This window comes from Electrona antarctica, assembly GCF_951216825.1.
Source record: "Electrona antarctica genome assembly, chromosome: 13".
NCBI lineage: Eukaryota > Metazoa > Chordata > Actinopteri > Myctophiformes > Myctophidae > Electrona > Electrona antarctica.
Genome location: NC_136794.1, coordinates 3,434,944 through 3,462,418, shown reverse-complemented (window position 1 = coordinate 3,462,418; position 27,475 = coordinate 3,434,944). Strand labels below are relative to the sequence as shown.

The window sequence follows — 27,475 nt, the reverse complement described above, 5'->3', positions numbered from 1 at the left end:
ATTGAATTATTCAAATGATGTGAATTATAAGAACACGGAAAGTCCTTCAACGTTTGTAGGACGTTTCAGAGCTGTGGAATATAGGCTACACAGAGGCACTCAAGAATACTTGGACAACTTTCCATAGCAAGAACAATACTTAGTTGGCTATAATAACAAGATTAATAGGCTAATAATAATAATCATAATAATAATCATAAGAATAATAGGCTAATAATAATACATTTTATCTATCTATCTATCTATCTATCTATCTATCTATCTATCTATCTATCTATCTATCTATCTATCTATCTATCTATCTATCTATCTATCTATCTATCTATCTATCTATCTATCTATAGTAGGCTATAGTAGATTATGCTTTAAAATTAATTATATAACTATGTGTAATTATTATATATACTAACTAGATCATTTTGTGTGCTCGCTTTTTCCTTAGATTGATTGGTCGTGCCTGATGCCTGACAGGCTGACAAATTATGTGTTGTTTTTGCTGTTCGGCAGATTGAAGATTCGTTTTTCTTCACCCCGGAAAGTGTGACGGAAACTAGCGTCTCTGTTTATGATTATATACAAACGAGAAGCCACTCTGAGCCTAAAATGTGTCAGCCTCACAATGCCAAAAGTCTATTGCAAAGTTTTTGGAATGAAGTCACTCAGCATACATGTGCATCCCTGGAGGAGGAGCTAAAACAGTTTACTGGGCCCGACAAACTCCACAACAGTGTACCGTAGCCTACGCCCTTGATTATGGATTAAGCCTACTACTCGATTGAAGACATCAAAGGTCATACACACATTTGTAATAATTGTAAGGCCGAATGGATTTTCATTGGTTGTGCGGCTGTCATTTGAGTGCTATTTTGGAATTTGGAAGCTAGTTGATAGGCTATACAGCCTATACTAGCTGTGTGTGTGTGTGTGTGTGTGTGTGTGTGTGTGTGTGTGCGTGCGTGCGTGCGCGCGCACGTGTGTGTGTGCGCACGTGTGCGTGTGTGTCAGGGCTACCTAATCAACATTGTACACTGTGAGGGGTCTGGGGGGGTCCCCAGAAACTTTCTAACTGATTAGATGTCATTTTGTGTGTTCTGGTGAATTTGGGGATTTGATACTTTTATTTTATCACGTTTGCTTTTAACATTGGAAAATGACGGGTATATAGTTTCAGCCATTAAAGTGGGTGCCCTTGTCCTTTCAATAGTCCAGTGGTGCCTGGCTGTAGAGCACTGAGTCGGTAACGATGGAAGTTGGGAAGTAGGAGGTTCCATGCTCCAATTGCAATACCCGTTGTACCCGTGTCAGAGTACCAGTTCAGCCTAGCCGCAATTTGCAACTCTAGATTTTTTTATAATGGGATGAATCTAGAGTTGCAATACCCTCCATTGACTCCCCACTCATCATTTTGCGTTTGCGATCTGCTTATCTTACACAACGTTAAACTCACCAACATTGCAGCTGTAGTCCAAGCTTGAATTATTCTCTTTCAATCTGCCGAGCTTGTTTTTCATAAAAATCCCCCGTAGACATGTTATGAGCTACTTTCTGTCAAGAAGAAGAAATGTTGGAGTTTGGAAGCGCTCGTTTGTATTAAGGGGTCGCGCTGCTGCCTCCTGCATTATGTGCAAATGCGAAACAGATGCATGCAGGGACGTTCAGTGACTTACGACGAGCGCTTCCAAACTCCAGCACTTAGAAAAAGAATCACTTGCACAGAATTTCTTGACAGAAAGTAGCTCATAACATGTCTACGGGGGATTTTTCTAGAATATCTAGAGTTGCAAATTGCGGCTAAGTTCAGCCCATCTGTCTGTGACTGTGGCCCATATATGGAGATTTCTGTATGTGTCTCTCTATGGCCCTTTATTCCTATATGGAGTTCTGTGTCAAGCATGCCCAAATATGAAGGGTTGTGATGTCAGAACAGGCCATGCTCCATATGGAGATATAGGGGTGATCAGGTCCAGAGCCCGGGCAGAGGCTGTTGTACTGGTTCTGTACAACCGGCTATCCGACGGACTCGACACCGGGCACTGCACTCCCTGTGGGGGGGGTGGAACGCGTGTGTAGAATTTGACGTCGGTGGGGTGAATTAGATGTAAGTTCCTGTGTTTTTTGAATTTGGGGATACTTTGAGACCAAATACAATTCAATAGTGTGTGTGTGTGTGTGTGTGTGTGTGTGTGTGTGTGTGTGTGTGTGTGTGTGTGTGTGTGTGTGTGTGTGTGTGTGTGTGTGTGTGTGTGTGTGTGTGTGTGTGTGTGTGTGTGTGTGTGTGTGTGTGTGTGTGTGCGTGCGTGCGTGCGTGCGTGCGTGCGTGCGTGCGTGCGTGCGTGCGTGCGTGCGTGCGTGCGTGCGTGCGTGCGTGCGTGCGTGCGTGCGTGCGTGCGTGCGTGCGTGCGTGCGTGCGCGCGCGTGTGGTGTCCAATAGTAGTTTCTCACCCCTCCCGTTTGCATGTCAGAGCTGGGGAACTCAGATTACGTGTGTAGCAGTCTACAAACGGAACCATTGGTTACTTTGATGTCAGGTGGTCAACGGGACCCCCGTCAGTGACAGCATGTGTGCCCACCCATTTGGTGCTCTATCTATCTATCTATCTATCTATCTATCTATCTGTGCCGCCCTGCATCCGCCGCACGAGTCTCTGAGTTTCTTTTTTACTGCTGTTTATTATTAACACCATGTTATTAAAACACCATGCTGTAAAACACCTTAACACCATGCTGTAAAACACCTTAACACCATGCTGTAAAACACCTTAACACCATGCTGTAAAACACCTTAACACCATGCTGTAAAACACCGTTAGAACTGACATACAAAACAAGACAAGAAACAAGACATTAAACTTGGACGTTCTTACAGTTGCATCCAGTGATACACAATCTTCACAATAAGGCTTACAAACAAGACACATACTGACCACTTTGTCTGCTTGCACATGAATGTGGGGGTCGACTTGGATTCTTCAGTCTGTCAGGAAAACCTTTTTGTTTTCTCTATTCTCTATTTTACCTTACTTTATTTCTTCTGTACTTCACTTTACTTTCTTCTGCTTTACATCTTCTAGTTCACTTTACTTCTTCTAGTTTACTTTACTTCTTGTTCATCAACGTAAAGCTTGTCAATGTACGGAGGCACACAGTACATCATAATAGATGGTTGTGTTGAGACTCTGGACATTGTTGACATTGTTGACAAAACACAGTGAGGACTTTGGCCATGTTATCCGCTGGTGTTGATCCACTGACAGTGAAAATGTACAGTTGGGTGCCACCGATATTGTCCCTTATCATTTGACCCATTTAGGCCTGACCTCAAAATTTTAAAAAATCCTTCTAAATCCTCCTCCTAAATAAATATTTTCACGATTTTTCAAAAATAGCAGACCTACAAGCTCGTAGCGCGCCACTCGGTGGCGCGCTATGAGCTTGTAGATTTGGTATTTTTCAATAGCTAAATTATAACAATGTTTAAAACACCAAAAGGGGTTCCCGCCCAAAATGGGTTAACTGTCCTTTTGCGCAGATCACGCAAACCTCAGCAAAAAGAAAAGGACAATATCGATGGCCTCCAACTGTAACAATGGTTTCAACACAGCCTTCTTTTTAGAGTACATTGTGCTTCAGTATGTTGACAAGCTTCATGGAGATGCTAATTTTCCTTTCCAGCTCGATTTGGCACCTGCCCACAGTGCCAAAACTACTAGTAACTGGTGTACTGACCATGGTATTACTGTGCTCAAGTGACCAGCGAACTGGCCTGACCTGAACCCCACAGAGAATCTATAGTCATAGTATTGTCAAGTGGAAGGTGACCGTGTGAGACATGAGACTCAACAATACAAATGCATTTACGGCTGTTATCAAAGCAAACCTGGGCTTCCATAAGACCTCAACAGTGACAAAGGCTGATCACTTCCATGCCACGCCACATTGATGAAATAATTTGTTCAAAAGTAGCCCAGACCAAGTATTGACTGCATACAGTAATATACTTTTCAGATGGTCGACATTTCTCGTTTAAAAATATATATATATTTAGTGGTCTCGTAACATTTGTTGAGATAGGATTTTTTGATTTTCATGAGCTGTACGCCATAATCATCAAGATTCTTAAAAAAAAAGGTTTTAAATACTTCACTTTATGCACAATGAATTGAGAATATATAAACGTTTCACTTTTTGAATTATATTAGGGGAAAAAATTAACTTTTACACAATATTCAAATTCGTTGAGATGGAGCTGTATATTAAACTGCTGTGTATATTAAACCTCCTGGAATTTCTGGACCCTAAAGGCATATTTATACTCCAGTTCTAGGTGATAAGGTAAGGTTACACTCAGACCCCTTTTCCACCGGTTGGTTCCCAATGGGAACCGGTTCAGTTCTTTTTGGTTCTTAGTCCATGAGCCAGAGCTCCAAAATTGGAACGTAAATCATGAATTGAGTGGGCAAAACCATACCTATATTAAATTGTTTATAGGATCAATATAAGTAAATTAATATATGATAACCCTTCCACAGTAGTAGCTTTTTCATATTTGCACATTTTCCTATATAATGCCTCATTTGCATAGTTAAACATTAAAAATGTGTAATACAATACATCATTGTCTTCGTGTATAAGTAATCAACTGGGGAAGTTTCATGGTGATAACAATTTAATATAGGTATGGTTTTGCACACTCAACGTTGGAGTTCTGGCTCATGAACTAGTAAGAACCACAAATAACTGAACCGGTTCCCATTGGGAGCCAGCCGGTGGAAAAGGCTTATCAGAGTTAACTCATTTTGGGCGGGAACCCCTTTTGGTGTTTTAAGCATTACGTTATACTTTAGCTATTGAAAAATAACAGATCTACAAGCTCGTAGCACGACACTACGAGCTTGTAGGTCTGCTATTTAAAAAAAAATGTGCCTCAAATCTTTGAATATATATTCTTCCAGACGTTTTCAACGTTTTTAACTCAAATCATTGCTTCTGGGGAGGTCCCTGGAACAACATATTTTCAGATGGAGGTCGGTGGCCAATTACATATATTTTTTGGGATCCTTGACATGAAATATTGAGCACCGCTGACATAGGGTAAAAATGGGTTAAATGACCATTGATTGACCACTCGGGATTGTACTGTGCACTTTCAGTATAATATTGCTCTCTTGCTGTACCCTACTGTATCTGTGCATTATTCCATTCATTTCCTGGTGGCAGCGGTGGCCGAACGGATTGCGGAGCGGTCTTGATACCGGAAGGTCGCCAGTTCGAATCAGCGGTCCGACACGTTAAAATTACCACCGCTGAAGTGCCCTTGAACAAGGCATTGAACCACTACGATGAAATGTTCTATGAGCAGGGCCTGGCTGGAAACAAGTTCTTGAGCTTAGCCCAGATACCCTGGGTAAATATAGTAATCATTTCATTTCATTTCATTTCATTTCATCAAAGAGGCTATATGTATTGGACCAACGTTGCTCCACTCAGAATGACATATAAAGTGCCTGACAGACAGTGTGGACCAATACCTATACAAATACGGATTGTCCTGTTTGTGAAAAGTGGGGGGAAAAAATGCTAATTATGTTGAATGACAACATTAAAAAGACACAAGATTTAAGACAGCTTGTCTCCTTTTACAAACATCTGCTTTCCCTCCGTCAGAGCCCAGCCCATCTACACCATTTGCTCTGTATGAAATGCAATTACTCTAGCAGTTAATGGGGATCACGAGGTATCACGTTTCAAAATTAATTAGACCCACCCCCCCCCCTAGGCCCCTACACACGCACACACACACACACACACACACACACACACACACACTTCCCATAATTCTGTCTCATTGGGCCTGCACACTTTAACAAAATAACCTCTCCTTCTTAATTACACCCCAAGACGGCCTTCAAGAAAAGCCATTTACAAACATACATGAGTATTTTCTGATGATATAGGCCTATACACGTGGGCACAATATAACGTCAATTTAGAAAGCATTTCTATCGCTAATATCAGTAGGGGTATTTTATGACCAACAAGACATATCCATTTGGTAGTAAACCTACAGAGGATCTTCTCCTAAATGGTAAATGGTGCATTTATATAGCGCCTTTATCCAAGGCGCTTTACATAGATTGTGCATTACATTCACCCATTCACACACACACATTCATACACCGATTGCAGCGGAAGCCATGCAAGGTACCAACCTGCACATCGGGAGCAATTTGGGGTTCAGTGTCTTGCCCAAGGACACTTCGACATGTAGACAGGAGGAGCCGGGATTCGAACCGCCGACCCATTTGATCATTGGATGACCTGCTCTAACTCTTGAGCCACAGTCGCCACAGTCGCTCCTCTTCCCCCATAGCAGATTGGCTAATGGTGGCTGCATGGCCTCCGAGCCTCCTAGACTGCATGCGATCAAACAGCTTGTGCCACGGCGACTCACCCATTGATCCCAAAACTCCTCAAATTGATACTCTGTCAGCTTGAATATTCATAACTCCAGACAGAAGAGCGGGGCCGTGAGTCGGACACAAACTTACACTGGACTTAAACCCTTCCCAAAACATTGCACAGATGTACAGCCCGTTGAGCCTCACACACACACACACACACACACACACACACACATCGTGTTCTGTTAGCTGAAAGGATTATAGGATGGGTGCGATGCATCAAAGGTGGTGGAGAGAGAGAAAGAGAGAGAGAAAGAGAGAGAGAGAGACAGAAGCTAGAGACAGGAGACGGACAATGAGACGCAGAGAACATGAGCAAACAGAAGAGCTGCATCAGTTGCAGCCCCGAACAATAAACTATTGGTCTTAATGCTAATGACGGAATAAAAAAAGTCTCTAAGGGATCATCAGCCGATGAATATGAGACTTAGGAGGTCGTTAGGGGGAAGCCTCGGAGGAAACAAGATTCCCATGGGATTCGTGTTTACTCCGCGGTATGTCATGTGCACGCACACACACACACACACACACACACACACACACACACACACACACACACACACACACACACACACACACACACACACACACACACACACACACACACACACGCATATACACATGAGCACACACACACACACACATCTATATGGATAAAGAAGATGGCAGCATGATTCTGTACTCGGTAATGGAATGCAATATGCACGACTAGTTAACTGTCATTATACATGACGACTAGAGCTCCATCTTGATAAGTTGACATATTGTAATGTGTCTGCCATACAGCCGGACACATTATCTAGGGGACACGGGACTGGTTATGGGGACGGACAGGAAGTGAAGGCTGTGGTGAAGCTCCCGGTTGGCGCGCAAGCCATGAATACACTGTGACTTCTAAATGACTTCTAAATAAATTCCACGTTGGAAATACAGCACGCCTGAAGACTGTCTGCTTGTTGTGTGAGTGTTGTGCGGCAACGTTACAGTATTAGAACCGACGTGTTATTTCGGTGGTATTTGACTGATCTTCTCCATATCGCCATGCCCATATCACCTCGTGAACGCAGTGCCTCGACGTTTTGACTATACTGTATGAAATATTCAAGGGATGTGTGCGTGCATAACCCAGGAGCTTGTAATCTTAGTACATTGACTGAATGATACTGTTATATCATTCCTCACCTATTGGAAAGGAAAATAATATCAAAGTGTGTGTGTGTGTGTGTGTGTGTGTGTGTGTGTGTGTGTGTGTGTGTGTGTGTGTGTGTGTGTGTGTGTGTGTGTGTGTGTGTGTGTGTGTGTGTGTGTGTGTGTGTGTGTGTGTGTGTGTGTGTGTGTGTGTGTGTGTGTGTGTGTGTGTGTGTGTGTGTGTGTGTGTGTGTGCGTGCGTGCGTGCGTGCGTGCGTGCGTGCGTGCGTGCGTGCGTGCGTGCGTGCGTGCGTGCGTGCGTGCGTGCGTGCGTGCGTGCGTGCGTGCGTGCGTGCGTGCGTGCGTGCGTGCGTGCGTGCGCGCGCGTGCAGGCGCATGTGTGTTTGTGTGTGATCCTGTCTACATGCATGAACGTGCACAACGTGTGTTTGGAAAGTCTATGAAGGGGAGCAGATGAACTGCCTGATACGGTGGATCAATGTGTTTACGAACGGCCTGGCGTGGACAAAGACAGAAAGAGGACAGAGAGAGAGAGAGAGGGAGAGAGTGAAGGAGAGTCAAAGAAAAGAAAGCCAAGAGTGCAAAGGATCTCCATTGAGTGTGTGTTTTTTTTTTTTTTTTTGGGGGGCTTGAAGAATCGTCCCCAATGTGCTTTGAAAAGGGGGATAATCCTGTCAAGTAAGCGGACCTTTGGATATTCATGACCGGCCGAGCGGCTCTGTCGTAATGAAAGAGGGACACAGCCAGGATAGGATTAAACATCAAAGTGAACCCGAGGAGAGCAACAGGGCGGCCCCGGGGAACATGAATCAGCCCAACTCCACAGACACAGAGGTCTCAGAGGGGGTGCAACTGGGAGCCCACGGGGGCCAGCGAGGTGCTGCAGCGGACAGAGAAGACGACAAATTTTGGGGGCCTGGGGGCCTCCTAAATGCCATTCAGGGGACTGACCTATGGGGGTGCCACGAGCACCTGCCCCCCCCCCCCCAACCTCAGTAGACATATACACTTATACATAAGCACGCAATCATACAGGGCAGGCCTGCAGTGACCACATGAGAGTTGCTCTCGTCACAATACCTCACTCTATAGAGAGGATCAAGATGAGATATAGAGCGTCGCAGTCCCGCCCCCTTTCACGACGACGTCAGGCCCAGGAAATAATTCCCAATGCATTTTCCCCATATTGACATTTCATAAAGTATTTATTTAAAGACCTTTTTAAGCGTCGTACGAAGCCAACTCAAGTTGTGACAAATCATGACAACAAACACACTATTTCGGACCAAACAAATAAATACAAAGAAGAAAAACAACAAATTCTTTGTTCGGCCCAAAACATTGTGTTTATTGTCATGATTTGTCACAACTCGAGTTGGCTTTGTCCGCGGCGTAAACGTCTTTAAATAAATACTTTTTGAAAAGTCTATGAGGAAAATGAACGGGGAATTCTTTTCCGGGTCTCTCGAGGGGGCGGGACTGCAACGCTCTAGTGTGGACAATTGTTATTTGGCATTGGCATTATTTAAGATAAAAAATAAATAAAAAAATCACACGGCCATGCAACAGAACCACAATTTACTGAACAATTGCTGTGATTTATAGAACAAAGCGGAGATCCGGGCACACTTAAAGGTTAAAAAGAAGGAAAACTTTATTCAACCGACATGTTCCGACCTATACGGTCTTCATCATTGCTGTGATTTGTTCGCGAAAACCCTAAATCAGAGTGACATGCAGACTGACACACAACATGTATCTCTGCCTGCCTATGTGTTGTTGTTCTTGTTGTTGGTGCTGTCAGTGTATATTTGCCAATCAACATTTTTTCACTTACCTAGAATTTGTCCTCTGTATTATTTACTCATCCTAACTATTAGGAGCAGTGGGTGCTATATCGTGCACTCAGGGTGTGGGTTGGGGAACAGTGTCTTACGCATTAAGGACCTCCTCGATCCATATTCCAACCAGGGACCTTCAGATTACCAGACGGCTGTGTGATATGGGGGCACATTATGATATGAGAGAAGGAGGGGGATTGTGTGTGTGTGTGTGTGTGTGTGTGTGTGTGTGTGTGTGTGTGTGTGTGTGTGTGTGTGTGTGTGTGTGTGTGTGTGTGTGTGTGTGTGTGTGTGTGTGTGTGTGTGTGTGTGTGTGTGTGTGTGTGTGTGTGTGTGTGTGTGTGTGTGTGTGTGTGTGTGTGTGTGTGCGTGCGTGCGTGCGTGCGTGCGTGCGTGCGTGCGTGCGTGCGTGCGTGCGTGCGTGCGTGCGTGCGTGCGTGCGTGCGTGCGTGCGTGCGTGCGTGCGTGCGCGCGTTGGGGAGCAGCCTATCAGTATACCATTTGGGATGACGTCCCATATGGTTTGGGTGACCATGTCATGAACACGTCTGTCACCTCTCACTGGCCTTGCCAACTCCGGAGTCTCATGACTGTTGGTGGCAGCTGGGACGTTTGGACAAAGGGGCCAACAAACATGACAGGGTGTGAAGGCAAAGCCCAGAGCTTTATTAGAATGAGACACATTATGCACGGCAGTGTCAGCGGTGTTGATTTCGTCGACTAATACTAGGACGAAAAATGTTCGTCGACTACCTTTTTTCACTGACAAAAACGACATAACGAAATAAAAACTTAAGCCAAACTATGACTAAATATACCGACAATTTCGTCAACAAATACAAACTAGACTAAAATGTTATAGGGACTAGTGGACAAGAGATCCAGTATAAGTCATTTTACACTTGGTCACAACGCGTGTTGCGCTGCGACGCGTTGTGAGCTTGTAGATCGGCTATTTTCAGCAAGTGTAAAAACAGTCGACTAAATCAACTGTAGATTTAGTCGACTAAAATCTTATGATATTTAGTTGACTAAAACTAGACTAACATTCCAGGTGACTAAAATGTGACTAAAACTAAATGAAAACTATATTGAAAATGCTATGACTATAAACTAAAATCAAAATTTGCTGCCAAAAACATCACTGAGTGTCAGTTTAGCAACATGAACCCTATAAAGCGTCCTGTGAGCTTTTTTCGGTGATGGTAATTCGTGTAGCGCAGTTGTTTTCAACCTTTATCATATCAAGGCCCGTTATTTTTTCAGCATTTCAGCCACGGAATCATTTGATGAGACTTTTGAGACTTAATTACCGTTGGATAGGATTTTGTCCACAATTCTGTTCTCTAATTCTTCTTGTAAATTAAGTATAATGGCTAATAAGACAAATATGTCTTAAAACATTATATTTGCCCTCTATAACTAAAATTACAAAATAATAACACCTTGGCCTGGGCCATGGCTCAGTGGTCCAGGCACCTTGGCTGGTAATCCAGTCTGTCCAGTCAGTGTGCCGCGGGTTCGACTCCCGATCCCAATGGCCTTTACTGCATGTCTCCCCCCCCCATCCCTCTCCCCATTTCCTGTCAGCCTACTGTCTGTCCCTCCAAAAATATAAAATAAAGGTGAAAGCCACAAAAAAAAACATTTAAAAAAATAAAATAATAACCCCTTAAATATTTTATTTCTTTCATAAATAGAGAATCTTTCACTCAATAGGGACTGCTCCCGTCGCAAGTTGATGATGTCATATGCCCATGTGTGGTCCAGCCCTATAATATAAAGTATGGAATGCACATGCTAATAAAAAACAACTTACCGGTAATACTTCCTAAAGTTAATATGAGCATCAAAGTAATATTTAAAATAGTTTTTTATTAGCACGTGCATTCCATAATTCCATAGGGCTGGACCACACATGGGCATATGACATCATCAACTTGCAACAGGAACAGTCCCTTTTCTTATTTATGAAAGAAATCAAATATTTAAGGTGTTTTTATTTAAAAAAAATAGTTATAGAGGGCAAATAATGTTTTAAGACACATTTGTCGTATATTAGCCATGCAGGGATCCTTTCATGATTTAACTCTTGAGAGCGTTTTACACTCTCAAAAGTTAAAGAACTATTACGGGTCCATTTGGTTACAAACTCTCCGTCATTTATAGCTGGGTGGGACCACCTGGAATCATTTATAGCTGGGTGGGTCCCCCCCCCCCCCCCCCCCCTCAAGGACAACTGGTTGAAAACCACTGGTGTAGTGAAAGTACGCTGGCAGCGGTGGCCGAACAGATTGCGGAGCGGTCTTGATACCGGAAGGTCGCCAGTTCGAATCAGCGGTCCGACACGTTAAAATTACCACCGCTGAAGTGCCCTTGAACAAGGCATTGAACCACTACGATGAAATGTGTTCTATGAGCAGGGCCTGGCTGGAAACAAGTTCTTGAGCTTAGCCCAGATACCCTGGGTAAATATAGTAATCATTTCATTTCATTTACGCGATAGTCAAAAATGGAAAGGTGCCGCGTAATGAACAACATGACTGAAAGATGTGTCAAGTTCTTGAGCTTAGCCCAGATACCCTGGGTAAATATAGTAATCATTTCATTTCATTTACGCGATAGTCAAAAATGGAAAGGTGCCGCGTAATGAACAACATGACTGAAAGATGTGTCTGTATATGATCACAGAAATGTCTGATAATGGTTAAGCTAATTATTTGCGCTCACAGGTTTCTCCCTATGAAACCGATAGTGGGTATCACGTTGCCCTGCGACATATGTCCTCTCTAAATTGCCTGCCCCAAGTGCATCGAGTCGTAAATCGAATTAGCGCTGTTGTGCGCTCAAACCATCTTCGCGCACACCTTCTCTTTGATTGATTGATTATTGTATTAACAGTTTGCAGAATTACAGTACATTTACAAGCACAAACTCAATACAAAGGCTGTTAACTGTGAGTGGACGACCCAATTAAGCATTACACTTGTTTACAACAGGGTCCACCATACATTTAGAGACGTACAAATAGACACTTCTATATAGACAAAGAACAGAACAGGAATTCATCATAATGGAGGTAAAAAGGGAAAAGAAACATATACAGTGAGGGGAAAGGGGTGGGGGGGGGGGGGGGGGGGGGGGGCGGTGGGGGGAGATTCAGATTTTACGGGGGCCAGTTTCGAATTGCAGCCATCCGTTGGTGCCCTTTGAGAGCGGTTTTGAAGGAGTCAAGGGATTCGCATGTCTTAATGACTGTTGGTAGGGCATTCCACATTTTGGTGGCATAGGAGCGAAAATAATTTAGTCCCTTGTTTGTGCCGAATCTGGGTTGTACATGGTTCGTTGCACTCCCTCTGGTGTTGTAGCCTGGCTAATAAGCCAGACTAATATCACACAACACTGTGCCAACGGCTGATTCGGTCTGGTTTATTAACCAGGCTACTGGTGTTGTGGGTGTGGACTTCGTTAACATTAAGGAAGTATCTAGACAGGTACATGAGTATCGAATCTTGTGGACCAGACCCATTGCAAGATGCTGTACTCTGTCGCCAACCCTAAGCCATGACAGTCTGTCAAAGTGGGCAGGGGTGAGGTGGGTTCGGGGGGTGAGGCCAAGTAGGAGCCTGACCAGTTTGTTTTGGGAAGTCTGGAGCCTAGTTTTAAGGGCCTTTGAGGTGCTGTGGTACCAGGAGGTGCATGCATAGTCAAAGAAGCCTTGTACGAGGGCTCCTGTTAAGGTCTTCAAGGTGTTTTTGTCGACCAGTGAGGAGATCCTGTAAAGGAATCTTGTTCTTTGGTTGACTTTTTTGATTACGTTGGTGGCCATTTTATCACCGGAAAGATTAGCCTCCAGGATGGAACCTAGGTAGGTAATTTCATCTTTACGTGTGATAACATTGTCACCCACTCTAACCAAGAAGCCATTTGCCTTGCTGAGATTACAATTAGATCCAAAGAGAATGGATTCAGTTTTTCCCAGGTGTAAAGATAGTTTGTTATCAGCGAGCCAGGTGCAGATTCTACCGAGTTCAGAGCTGAGGGCATTTTCAACCTGCAGTTTGTCCCTGTCCGAGACCAGCAGTGCCGAGTCATCTGCGAACAGGAACAAGTTGCAGTCACAAGCTGAAGTCATGTCGTTTACATATATTAGGAACAGTAGAGGCCCTAGTATGCTTCCTTGTGGAACGCCACAGCTCACTGGGAGGGGGGGGGGGACAGTGTTCCGTTCACTTCCACCATCTGTTTCTCTCCCCTCCAGGTAGGATTGCATCCAGCTCACTGATGTGCTATCGAAACCAATTGCTTTAAGCTTGTTAACCAGTATGGAGTGGTTCACGGTGTCAAAAGCCTTTTGGAGGTCCAGCATGACCATGCCGCAGTATTTGCCAGCATCCACCTCTTGTTTGATGTGGTCGCTCAAATAGAGAAGGCATGTGTCAGTGGAGTGGGATGTTCTGAAGCCAGATTGGAACAATAATTTGTTAGTGGCAAGATACTTTTCTAACATTGATAAAGTCGGTTTCAATTCGTTAACACATTCTACCGTGCATAATAATCCCAGATAACGTTTTGCTGGTATGAGTTGTAATAGGTTGTGACAATCAGCGGGGGGGGGGGGGGGGGGTCAATGGGAGCTCGGACAGAAAATCTGTCAAGGTTGATGGGAGTGGAGGAAGAGATTGGAGAGCGAGGAGTATACGGTGGGAGGCTATTTACGACGGCCCGCTTTCTCTGGTCTTTAGCGGAGGATTATCTGCTGGGAGAGGCTCTGAGGAGTGCCTCGCATTGGGAGGTCAATGAGCCGACCTCCTGGAGAAGGACGGCAGCGAGGAAAAGATGGCAAACATACAGTTGGGTGCCACCGATATTGTCCCTTATCGTTTGACCCATTTAGGCCTGACATCAAAATTTTAAAAAATCCTTCTAAATCCTCCAGTTTTCTGAAATAAATATTTTCACGATTTTTCAAAAATAGCAGATCTACAAGCTCATAGCGCGCCACTGAGTGGCGCGCTATGAGCTTGTAGATCTGCTATTCAGATCACGCAAATCTCAGCAAAAAGAAAAGGACAATATCGATGGCCTCCAACTGTAGTGGTGGGAGCTCAGCTCAGTGCACCTCTCAGCAAGGGCTGAGTGACAGATGTGTCCACTGTCCACCTCTCTCGATGCAGGCAAGTGAAGTCAGTGTGTGTGTGTGTGTGTGTGTGTGTGTGTGTGTGTGTGTGTGTGTGTGTGTGTGTGTGTGTGTGTGTGTGTGTGTGTGTGTGTGTGTGTGTGTGTGTGTGTGTGTGTGTGTGTGTGTGTGTGTGTGTGTGTGTGTGTGTGATGTAACGTGTGTCATGCAATATGCATTTGGCCGTGGACCCCAATCTGGAATTGGAATATTTTGTGCCAGCAGTGACCCCCACCATGGGCCAGGATTTGTGTGCGAATGTTTCCAAGATTATTTTGAAAATAGCAGCATAGCCTCCCCCATAGCCAGCCGGGGCGCCTATAGATGGAGGGGAAAAGAACTGGTCGGAATAACGTGTTCCTTCCACGCGCTACGTCCGGCCGGGGAAACTCCCCCCCCCCCCAGTGATAGGTGAAAAGAAGCAGCTTGGACTCCTCATGCATAGAAGGAAGCATGAGGTCTGTCCGCTGCCCCCCCCCCCCCCACCCCCCGTTTGGCAGAGGAAGTGTAGCGCCCAGGATTACATTAGATAATTGACATGGAAAAAGGGGTTGGAAAATCGTGGCATAAAAAGAAAAGAAAATAGCAGCATAGTCATACGATGCGATGTGTTGCGAACTAATGCAAAGACACTATAGGTCAAGCCATAGGTCAAGAGTGCATGGACGCAAAAACCCACGCGTGCACACACACATACATGCCCACGCACACACGCACGCACGCACGCACGCACGCAGACTTATGCTGACAGGTGGAGAGAGTACTTCTACTGGCAGAAGATGGATGAGAGGGTAATGGTGTTCCATTCCGCCTCGCCCACACCCTTGTTCAGTCATTTATCTTCACTTGTTGGAGACGTCCAGACACGTTCCTCAGAATTATCACGACAACGGTCAGGTTCAAGGCTTGTCCCGCATGAATAGTAAAGAGCCGGTCAACATGTTAACCTCTTTAACCATTTCTACCAACCAGTCTTTATGGTTACAAAAGGTTTTAAAGGCACACCACAACCTTTTTAACAAGCGTATTTTTATATAATCTTTCACTGGTATGGTTTTCACAATAACAATTCAACGTAAATGTGTCTTTTTTTTGTCAACTTCTATTGAGTGGCGACGCGAGTGTCTGGCCCCCCGACACTACAGACTTTTGAAAACACTAGTGCACCAGTGTTGTTTTTTGGCATCAAAATTTGATTTTAGTTTTAGTCAGTCTTTTGAATACCGGTAGTTTTCATTTAGTTTTAGTCACATTTTAGTCACCTGGAATGTTTTAGTGTTAGTCTAGTTTTAGTCAACTAAAATGTATTTTGGCGGGCCTTGATGCCGTCGTAATGGCAGATTTTACACAGATTCTACAAATTCTACACCATCTACAAGCTCACAACGTTGTGAGCTTGTAGATCTGCTATTTTCAGCATGCAAAAAAATGTAAAATGACTTATACAGGATCTCTTGTCCACTAGTCCCTTCCTGACATTTTAGTGTAGTTTTTATTTCTTGACGAAATTGTCGATATATTTAGTCTTAGTTTTAGTCATCATAGCTTAGTTTTCATTTAGTTTCCATTTAGTTTTCCTCAGTGAAAAAGGTAGTCGACGAACATTTTTCGTCTTAGTTTTAGTCGACGAAATCAACACTGTAGCACACACGGCGTTTCGGTTTGAAAACTCTGGGATTGTATTTTTAGTCTGGACGGGGCTGAAAGTGACACTTTTGAAAACTCTGGGATAGTATTTTTAGTCTGGACGGGGCTGAAAGTGACACTTTTGAAAACTCTGGGATTGTGTTTTTAGTCTGGACGGGGCTGAAAGTGACACTTTTGAAAACTCTGGGATTGTATTTTTAGTCTGGACGGGGCTGAAAGGGACACTTTTGAAAACTCTGGGATAGTATTTTTAGTCTGGACGGGGCTGAAAGTGACACTTTTGAAAACTCTGGGATTGTATTTTTAGTCTGGACGGGGCTAAAAGTGACACTTTTGAAAACTCTGGGATTGTATTTTTAGTCTGGACGGGCTAAAAGTGACACTTTTGAAAACTCTGGGATTGTATTTTTAGTCATGATGATGATGATGATGATGATGATGGATTTTATTTACAACACACTTTACATTCGTTTGAATCTCAAAGTGCTAAATGTGTCCCTTCCCTAGATCACCCTTTTCCAGAAGAAAATAACAGCTACAGCATTAGCCTTGACTACTAACTCAACATGGTTAAAATATGATTTTTTTATTTAAACATACACCCCCAACTCCATTTTCAAACATTTTAATAACTAATGTTTTTAATGTTGTTGTTCTACATAGGTAGAGGCCTCGTAGCCCTTCAATGGGTTTCTTGTCTCCTCCTCTTTTTATATTTTGTTGTGTATAGAAATAAATATGGATATCCTTTATTATCCAAGGGAAATTCATTTTGCTTAGGTCAGTACGGATAACATGATAAAATACACCACAAAAAAGACAATACTATAGACAATATAAACACGTTTTAAAGTGTGTGTGTGTGTGTGTGTGTGTGTGTGTGTGTGTGTGTGTTCAGGGGGGAGGGGGTTTAGGTTTTAGGTTTATTTATTTAGCATGTAGTACAAAAAATAGACAATACATATCAAAAAACAAAAATACAATGCAAGGAAAGGAAGAAGCCAGCTGGCTTTTTTGGAATCCTTTCCTGTATGAGGTCATTGATTTAAAACAGATTAAAAGTTCAATTAAGAACAATACAAAAGTCTACAAGTTTGGGAAAGGGGGGCAGATGTGCAATAAAGAAATAAAAAAACACAGACTGCACAAAAAAAGGGAAATAAACAATACAAACAACAAACACACGAAAGAAAATATAACACATCAAAGTAAATCATGTAATCTACGGAGAGGAAGAAATAAGATATTTCTTTAGATGTTTTTTGAATATTGACAAGGATAAAGAGGATTTAAGTGAAGCATCTAGGGAATTCCATAGATGAGGGCCTCTAAATTTGATGAAAGATTGATGTTTGGAAGTGCGACAAAAAGGTAATTCAAAATCATCTCTTTGCCTTGTGGGGTAGGAGTGAATGTCAGAAGTAACACGGGGGGCGGATGGATTAACACAATTAGTCCAGGCGAGGGTTTTTTGAGGGGTTAGTTAGGGCTGTATACTCTTATTAACACATTGAGAGCCCACGCAAAATTGCCCAAAAATCACTTTCACCTAGAAAATCCATTCACATTTTTTATAATTCAGCTGACTGTGGAGACACATGCTGGAACTTTTTACTTTGAAATGTTTTCTGAGTTATTTAATTTAAACGCCAAATGCATTCTCAATGGCGAAAACACAAACTTTGGCACCAAGTATTAAACAAAATAATAATCATTGTTTTGATTTTTTTGATTTTTTTTTAATAAAAAAATAAATATATATATATATATTTTTTTTCAAAGACGTCCACAGACGTCTTGGGCTATGCCCGTGCGGTAATACCAAGGACGTCCACAGACGTCTTGGGCACAAAATGTGTTTTAAAGAGCCTAATGGCATAGGGTATGAAACTGGCCCTGCCACTTTTGTACATGTCCTGTCTTTTTTTTTTTTTTTTTTGTTGGTGTGACATTCCCAAGCCAACCCCTTTCCCCCCCCCCCCTTCATATCCCAACTCCCATTTTCAAAAAAGTCAAATTTCTGGGGTGTGTGACTGTGTGTGAATCCTCTCATCCATCACACCACTGCCAGCCTTCACCTTTTAACAGTGATTTGCGTCGCTCTGCACCGCCCTCCTCTATACAGGCAGACATAACCTCTGTAAAGCCACCCATGGCCTTGTGCTGTGAATGCCAGTTGGGCCTGTTGAGGGTTTAATTGGGCTTCCCCTTGGCCTGGCTTTTCCCCTGCGGCGAGAAGAAGCTCCAGTGTGTTGAACTGGGGGACAAGGATGTCTCTGGATGTTGAGATCCTGTGAATCAATCAATGTCACGGTTAAATGGAATTGGGGGCTTTTGAGGGGTGTCTGGGGGAGGAGGGGGGGGGGGGGGCATGCAAGAAGGAGCTCCCCATGTTTTAACTCAGTGGTTCTCAACCAGTGGTCCGGGGACCACCAGCGGTCCTTGAGGGGGGTTCCAGGTGGTCCCCAGCTAAATGATCACATTGGAGAGTTAGACCTTTAACTCTTGAGTTAAAGGCATGAAATGAAACCAAATGTAATGGACCCTGACGGGTCCATTACATTTGGTTTCATTTAACGCTCTCAAGAGTTAAACTATTGTTAAACATCTGCATTACTTAATGTACAAGAAGTCTACACAATTAGAGAATGTAGAACTATTGTTATTTTTGATCAATGGTACCAACATCAATACAGCATGGATGTAATTGTGGACAAAATCTTACCCAACGACAACCAAATATTCTTTAGTTTGGGGTCTGAGAGGCTAAATGTCATCAAACGGTGGTCCGTGGCTCAAATGCAGAATAAACTAGAAAAAGTGCCCTTCTGGGCACAGGTCTCCACCAGGAGGATAGGAGTGTGTGTGATGTTTGGCAAAATGTTTAGGAGTAATATAAACATATTTTTTTGTTTGTTTGTTTCTTGCAACAATTTTCTTCATTTTGTTGAGGAAATGCAGAGCCAGATCACTCATAGCATCTCTGAGGATAGAATTCTGGATGAGCAGGACATGTGCAGCATTTTGTACAAAACGGGCTACTCCTGAAAACTTTGGAAGGCAATCTTAGCTAATCAGTGTAGAATCTGAGAAATCCAACAGGCTCGTCTTGATCACATGACTACAGAGATCATGTGTACCGATTTGCGTGAGATTTGGATGAAATCTGTGCGACTAACATAAACAATGTGTTTTGCAGAAATCGGCCTCATGGTGGCGCTATAACCGGCAGATGTGGAGGGATGCAGGGAAAATGTTTTTCCATGGTCTCTAGGGAGTGCACATACATAAATTGTCGATGCAGTTAAAAACAGGAATTGGCCTGTTATAGCGCCACCGTGAGGCTGATTTGGGAAAAAAATAGTGGCATGTCGTCCTCGGCCTAGTGGAAATGTGCGTGTATAATTTCATGGAAATTGGACACTGTGTTTGTGATTTGTGGCATTTTGTTCGAAACGGACCAATAATGTGAGTTTTGGAAGCCAATCTTAGCCAATCAGGATGGAAGATGGGAAATTGTGCAGATCTGTGTTGATCACATGACTATGGAGATGGTGTATACCGAATTGTGTGATGTATGGATAAAATGTGTACGAGTTATCTAAATTAATGTGTTTTGCCTAAATCGGCCTCATGGTGGCGCTATAACTGGCCGTTGAGGAATATTTGGGGCAGAGGTTCGTCGTTGGCATCCAGGGAGTGTGTGTGCACAGTTTGGCATGGATCGGGCCAACGGTGCCGGAGATTAGCTGATAACGGACGGACGGAAGGACGGAAGGACGGACACACACACACACACACACGGACGGAGTGCAAAACATACTCTCTCCCCATGCCTTCGGCCTGGTGGAGACAATAATGGGACTTTATATGGAAAGGGTTGAAAACCACTGCTTTAACTAATATGCTGTTTCACAGAGCGCCATCTGCGCTGATGAGGTTTCAACAGTATTCTGAACTTATATTCATTTTCAGAGCTGAAAACAACTTGTATCTGCATTGTTGAAACAATTCAACTGAAAGCGATACATTGAGGTCATAATACAAACTGTCAAACGAAATTCCAGAACTTAATCAACTCAATGTTCGTTTTGTTGGTGTGTGCCAATAAAAATGGTGGAAATGAAATGAGTACTTTGTACTTTGTACATCTATTTGAAAATGTGAAGGTGCTACGTTTTGGGGATTCTTTCGATTCCTACTTTTGATGTATACTGGATTTTGGGTCTAGCACATGTGTTGCCATCTCTCGTGAGACAAATAAGCCAACCCACCAACATAAACAAGCCAAAATGTCTTGCGAGAGAAATAAAGCCAAATCTCGCTTAAAAACAAAACAAAAAAAACAAGCCAAAACAAGCCCAATTATATGGCCATATAATCCCCCCCAAAAAAGATTTGATGCATTTATCATTATGAATGTGATGTATGTCACTAATAATGAATGTTTTGGTCATTTATTATACTATTACACACATACTTTAGCCAGGGCTTAAAAGTAGAGACACCAGACGCAATCTGCGACTAGAATAAGTCAAAAGTTGTGCGAAATAAGCAGACTTGGCAACCCTGGTCTTGCACTCCGCTGAGAGAACCATTGCTGATGCGCAACCTCTTTTTTTTATTTAAAATGACAGGCGTGTCAGTGGAGCAGTTAGCAACAGAAAACATGAATGTGGCAAACGTCCATCTGTATTTAACCAGCCGTGACCAACGGAGTGTGCGCTGCTATTGAGAGCAAAGCATTTTGGTTCCATTTCACAAAAGACCCCCAGAGGTTAGCCTCACGCCTCCTCCCACCTTTACCACCCCCTACCACCCTGTGCTCAGCACCAAATGCCCAGAATCCCAGGCCAGCTCTCCCAAAGCATGCTGGGAAGGACAAAAGCAGGCCTTCGGCCGATTGGTTCCACCTTATTAACAGCTTGTAATCTTCTCATATCCTTGGCTATAGGCCCCATAGAGAAGAAATCGGGGGGGAACAGCTAGACAAGTCTGTCCTCTGTCTCTGGCTTTGATGCGACACAGACATTTCCCTCTGAAAAAGCCCGGGCTTGTTATATTTCCATTGTCACTCCTCTTTGCACCTGTTTACCCACAGGGACACATGGGGGAAATTTAGTCATTGGCATCTGTTAATTTCTCATTAGATTTTCTTTGCACTTTGAAAAACACAATAAGGCTGTTTTGGGTCGTGTTGTTTTCTGTGAGCAGCATTGCCGCAAGGTATTTGTTTTGAGCGCTAAATAGTCTCCAGCGTTGCTGTGGCTTTGGCACGTGGGACACATGTAGTTAGCATGATTGGTTTGACCTTCATATACAGATGGAGAAGTCTCTCCATTATTCATGTAGTAGAAGAAAGTAGCCAGAAGATCTTTTATTTGTCATGCTGTCTTCCTTCAGAATCACGTTAATAGCAATAAGCAAGCGTATTAAGGGCCAGCAGACGAGGATGCAGGAATATATAGGGGCCTTTTTTCCTTTATTGTTTGTCCTTTAATCACGTCCAATTTGGAATGACTCCTTCAATTGATGATAATGTGGTGAGTCCTCCTCACACCTAGACTACAAAGAGCTCAATCACATACCTCGTTACTTTTAATTGACTCCATTAAGCAGGAGGTATGGTTGAGTGCTGCACCAGCACTGTCCAGCAGTCAGAATCAGTGTTGTTTTTGGCAGCAAATTTGGATTCTAGTTTTAGTCATATTCTCTTGAATAGTTTTTCACGTCACATTTTGGTCACCTGGAATGTTTTAGTGCGAGTCTAGTTTTAGTCGACTAAATATCATAAGATTGTAGTCGACTAAGGGCGCGTTCGGAAAATAACGCACTGAGCGCACGGTGCAATGCAAACTAATAGGCGAGTGCGCTCCCGTCACCCAACATCTACAGTTGATTTAGTCGAACAAAATGTATTTTGGCGGGCCTGTCATAATGACTGTTTTTTCACTTGCTGAAAATAGCCGATCTACACGACGCGTTGTGGGCTTGTAGATCGGCTATTTTCAGCATGCAACCAAAAGTGTAAAAGGACTTGTACTGGATCTCTTGTCCACTATATAATCCCTTCTTAACATTTTAGTCTAGTTTTTATTTGTTGACGAAATTGTCAGTATATTTAGTTTTAGTCGCCATAACTTCGTTTCCATGTAGTTTTTGTTTTTGTGTGGAAAAAAGGTAGTCGACGAACATTTTTCGTCTTGGTTTTAGTCGACGAAAACAACACTGGTCAGAATGTGGTTCACTGGTTAGAGTTAACCACCTTATACTTTGTTCACCGGATTTCCAAGGGCTCCATACATACTATGCCCCTCTAGGTGCTGCCAGAATTGGCCAAAAATGACATTCGAATATTCCTTTTAAAACACCACATGGATTCGAACGAATTTCAAATGATTTTGAATGTACTGTATGTGAATATTGCAGCCTAATATGCGGTAAAACTTTCTCTTTCTTTATGGTCCGGTCCTGTATGGGTTGGTGCTGAGAAATGCGCTCTTGCAAGATCAAATTAATGATTCATAATCATCTTAATAGCCACATTTTTGTATAATGTTTTAGTTTACGTGGCACAGAGTCTCGCCAGAACTCACACAAAGCAATTTTTTTTTATTTTTATATTCTTTAATTTTTTATTTAATACATTTGATTATTCTTTTATTTTTTACATTCGAATATGGAATATTCGTTGGCAGCACTATGCCCCTTGCCCCATGTTTCAATCTACACAAAATATCGCATTGTGAGTTTATAGATCAGCAATTTTCACAGAATATTTTGTCCCCGAATACATTGTTGTGAAGCTTCATAACTGACAATACTGGCAATAATCGGTAGGCCGGGGGTTTGAGTGTGTAATTATGTAAAACTATATTCTATTTAGAATACAATAGAGCTTTTGCTGTGCACGTCTGATTCAAAGCCAAATAGATTTTGTTGTATCATTTTTGCCTGTATAGGAAAACGTTCATGCTCTCTCTATTAGACCACATTATGCTCTTATCACTTCCATCGGAATCATGTGCATTCATTGTAGCACACAAGGAAAAAGTCAAAAAACTATATCTCCAGATTGTGGTATTGCTTTCGGTGTATTTCCCGTCCTGTACGGTTGGCTTGACCCAGGATCATTTGGCTCAGTCATCTTCCTCTCCGCCACCCCCCAGGAAATGGCTTCACACAGATGCATCATTTAGCACCCAGGTGCAGCCCCACCATCGGACGGCTTTTTGCCCAGATGGATAGCAACCCACCCCCCCATAAAGACGCTAGTCTTCCCCCTTAGCCCTGAAGCCACCGGTGCTCCTGCCCTGGTCCAGACTCATCAAAAGGCCCCTGGAAGCTGGGGCTCCCATTTTCTCGGGGAGAGAAGGCCGGATGTGCTTGCATGGCATGGCCTTTTTTTGTTGTTGCTCCAAATCAGACCCACTTTTCTTCCCTGTCGTAAAAGAGGTGGAGGGGAGAGAAAGAGAGGGGGGGGGGGGGGGGGGGGGGGTGGCTTTCTGGTGGACACCAGGTTCTTTCTTCCCCCCCTCCCCCCCCTCCCCCCCCCCCTCCTTGCAGGTGGCCTCCTTTCTTTTGACACACAAACCGATTTATTTTTCCGCCGCACAAAACACACAGTCTCTCCGACGAGGGTCAAAAGCATCTCAGATAGATTTCTTTCATCGTCGCCGTTCGTCTGAGCCCTGTGTGTGCGTTTTGTCATTGTCAGACGTTGGGGCTAGAAATCAAATTGAACATGCGCGCGCACAGAAACGGACACACGCAGACGCAGGCACGCACACACGCGCGCACACACAGTCACACACACACAAAGTCACACACATTCATCCTGGCTGCCTGCACTATGTTCTCCTGCAGGTGCTGGGGCCATCCGCCTGGCCCCTTTTCACGACACCCCCCCCCCCCCCCCCCCCTCTTTTCCTGTCCGTCTGCAGCCCCCCCTCCATTCAGCTTCAATCACAGCACCAGCCGCACGCCACCGGACCACTGGCAGGGAAAGGGACGGGAAGCGCCTCCGCGCGCATCTTTCACTCCCGCACAAGACAAGATGGAAAAATGGGGCTCTGGGGGGGGGGAGAAGAAGAGAAAGGATCTTCCTCCTCCGCATGTCCTTCTGCTTTCATGGCAAAACAACTTGCTTTCTGTTTGTATGTGGGGGTGGTGTGTGAGAAGAGTGGGGGGGGGGGGCGTCTCTATGGAAAGGGGGGGGGGGCTATAGGACTGAGAGTAAAACGGACGGGATGTGTGATGGTGATGATGGTGTCGATGCTGGCGAGGGCCTTTTGTGCGTCCCATGAATGGCACAACTGAGGTCTCGCAGCCCTGACTCGCTTAGTTGCAACACGCCATGCAGCTTCACCTGTGTGGCGTCGGAGTCAATTGGCCCCGTTGTCTCGTCTGCCATGCCTGGAACAGTGCCCAGCTCTCTCTCTCTCACCCTCTGCGAGCCCAGTTTGGTTAGCGGGGGCCACTCAGAATTGAGTGACAATAACCTCCAACCCCCGACAGTGTCAATTAGCTCCCCCCGTATAACACAATGACGTGTAGCTATTCACTGGCAGCCAACTGAACGACTTGTAAAACCATGTTAATACCATTTAACACCTACTCTCCGTAGGCTAATGGATTGCGAATGAGTTCGTATTATAGCCACTTTCGTATATACCGACATCCCTATGTTTGGGCAAGTGGTGGAAATGTTCAAAATGTGTCAACATTTTTCAACATCAAAGTTTTTTTTTAAGTTTCCAAATTGCGATTTACACACTCACAACACGACATATTGTAAGCTTGTGGAATTTTCATATGACTGAATATAAAATAGGGCTTATCAAAGAGTGCAGGTTTCCAAATTGGCACGAGAGGACTGAGGTCACTATGGTCCTTCAAGTACCGTGCTTTGTTGTTCAAAGCACGGTGTTAACTACACGGTTGTTTGTAGTTAACTTGAGCACAGTTTTCGATTGTAAAATCTTCCAGGGTTCCTTTTCCTTGTCACCTCACATCATGCAATGAATGGAGGCTGGAGCAGATTCTGCTCAGGAGGCCTTGTTGTAAAAGACACTAGTGTCTTGTCATGCCAGCCGCTTGTGAGAGCGACAATGTCCTCATTTATCCTTTATCCTTACTACTGTAGAGAGGGGAGAGACTCCCGGCTATCTCGCCTAGCATGGCCTGTTATGTATAAGGACTCTCCTGCTGAGAGCCTTAAGTGGCTGTCAGCTCTGATTTTCAGAAGCTCTGTAAAAGCCGGGGGACAGGGGGGAAAAAAGCACAATGGATCGCACTTTTCCATTTCACATTTGACTTTTCTTGTTGCTTTAATAGATTTTCATGAATTAACTGGAGTTCTGGATGGCGGGTGTCTGTATGATGATATCATATGAATGCATCTGTGTGTTGATAAAAAGCAGCCTCACGTTTTTGCCTTGGGGAGGAGTTGGAGCCGAGGTGGGTGTGTGTGTGTGTGTGTGTGTGTGAGGAGGGGAGCGTTTAGCTCACTTCTCCTCTCTGTGAGCTGTCATTCAACGCAGACGGGCTCCCGTGGAAATGAGATAAAACTGAGCTGGCCCTTCAGGAAAACCACACACTCGCACAGCCCGCCCGCCGCACAGCAAAAGAAGACAGCCGAGGCCAACCGCTTGTATATTGTGCAGGGTGGCACTTATCTTCTTCAAGGAGGATCGTTTTAACACACAGGAGTTACAGCCACACCTGGTGTGAGAGAAGGTATCAGCATAAGAATTGTATTCCACACCAAGGACTAGATCTCCTGTATTTGTGTTTTTGGGACAGAATATTTTGTATTATTCATTGTTCAACTTACAAAAACTTGCAGTGAAGACATTTTGTAAGATTTCTTTTCTTTTTTTGTGTGTGAACCTTGAAGACCAGTGACTCCACTGACTGACAAGACTATGAACATTCAACTGCTGTGAGAGAAGGTCAGCATAAGAATTGTATTCCACACAAAGGACTAGATCTCCTGTATTTGTGTTTTTGGACAGAATATTTTGTATTATTCATTGTTCAATTAAAAAAAAAATCTTTTTTTTTGTGAACCTTGAAGACCAGTGACTCACTCCACTGACTAACAAGACTATGAACATTCAACTGAACCCCATGATCAGAGCACAACAGGAGCACTCTCTACCCCTCTGTGGCGTGCCTGGTGGTTCCGGTTCCGTCCAGGACTTCCCTCGCTGCCCCCCGGGGGTGTTCGGCGGCCCCCCCGGCGGCTCCTCCCGTGTCGTCGACCCCCCCGGGCCCTCCATGCTGCATCACAGATCGGCCAACAACAACAACAACATCAAGCTTCAGCGTGAGATGAGCCCCGAGGAGCAGCAGGAGCTGCGGCGGAAGATCAACAGCCGCGAGCGGCGGAGGATGCAGGACCTCAACGTGGCCATGGACGCTCTGCGGGAGGTCATGGTGCCCTACGGCGGCGGCCCGTCCTCCTCGCCGTCGCCGCTCGCCTCCTCCTCCTCCTCCTCCTCCTCCTCCTCTCACTCCTCCCACTCGTCTCCTCCGGGACGGAGGCTCTCGAAGATCTCCACCCTGGTGCTGGCCAGGAACTACATCCTCCTCCTGGGCTCCTCGCTGCAGGAGATGCGGCGGCTGCTCGGGGAGGTGAGCGTGGGGATGGGGATGGGCATGGGGGTGGGCTCGGGGGGCCCGATGCCCAGGCTGCTGCTGCACGCGGCGGGAGGAGGGTGGCCCCTCATCTCTGCCGCCCCGGGTCATCAGCTCCTCCTCTCCTCGCCGGAGTCCCTCCTCGCCTCGGCGGCGGCTTCCTCCTCCTCCTCCTCCTCCGCGACCTCCTCCTCTACCTCGAAGTGCCCCCTGCTCTCCCCGCCCGGCCCCATGGAGTCGCAGTGGGGCTCTGCAGGGGGGCCGGGAGGGTCCCTGCTGTGCCCCTGTGGGGTGTGCAGGCTGCCCAGGTTCAGTCACGGGTCCAGTCCGGGTCCCAGGTTCCCCAAGTGACGTCCGTCCGCGGATCCCCCCCCCCCCACCACCACCACCGAAGCGTCTAACTTTATTATGGACAGAGATGACAGCGACAAATGAATGCACTTGATGACTTTATGTACAGTATGCAATGGGGTTTGTTTTCTATGATATTGCTATTTTTCTAACATTTTTAATTAACTCGTGCCTTGTGTTTTACGGTAATTACTCACACTTTTTGC

General features: G+C 44.5%; 1 protein-coding gene across 1 annotated transcript; it reads left to right on the top strand.

Moving 5' to 3' along the window:
* Positions 1-629: 629 nt before the first annotated feature.
* Positions 630-27,269, top strand: olig1 (oligodendrocyte transcription factor 1; the record flags this gene model as incomplete). The annotated part of the gene is made up of 4 exons (XM_079518277.1): positions 630-790; positions 25,820-26,015; positions 26,176-26,230; positions 26,356-27,269. Exon 4 carries the CDS (start codon positions 26,388-26,390, stop codon positions 27,267-27,269), a length of 882 nt encoding a protein of 293 aa, XP_079374403.1. The 5' UTR covers positions 630-790; positions 25,820-26,015; positions 26,176-26,230; positions 26,356-26,387.
* Between the last annotated feature and the right edge of the window lie 206 nt (positions 27,270-27,475).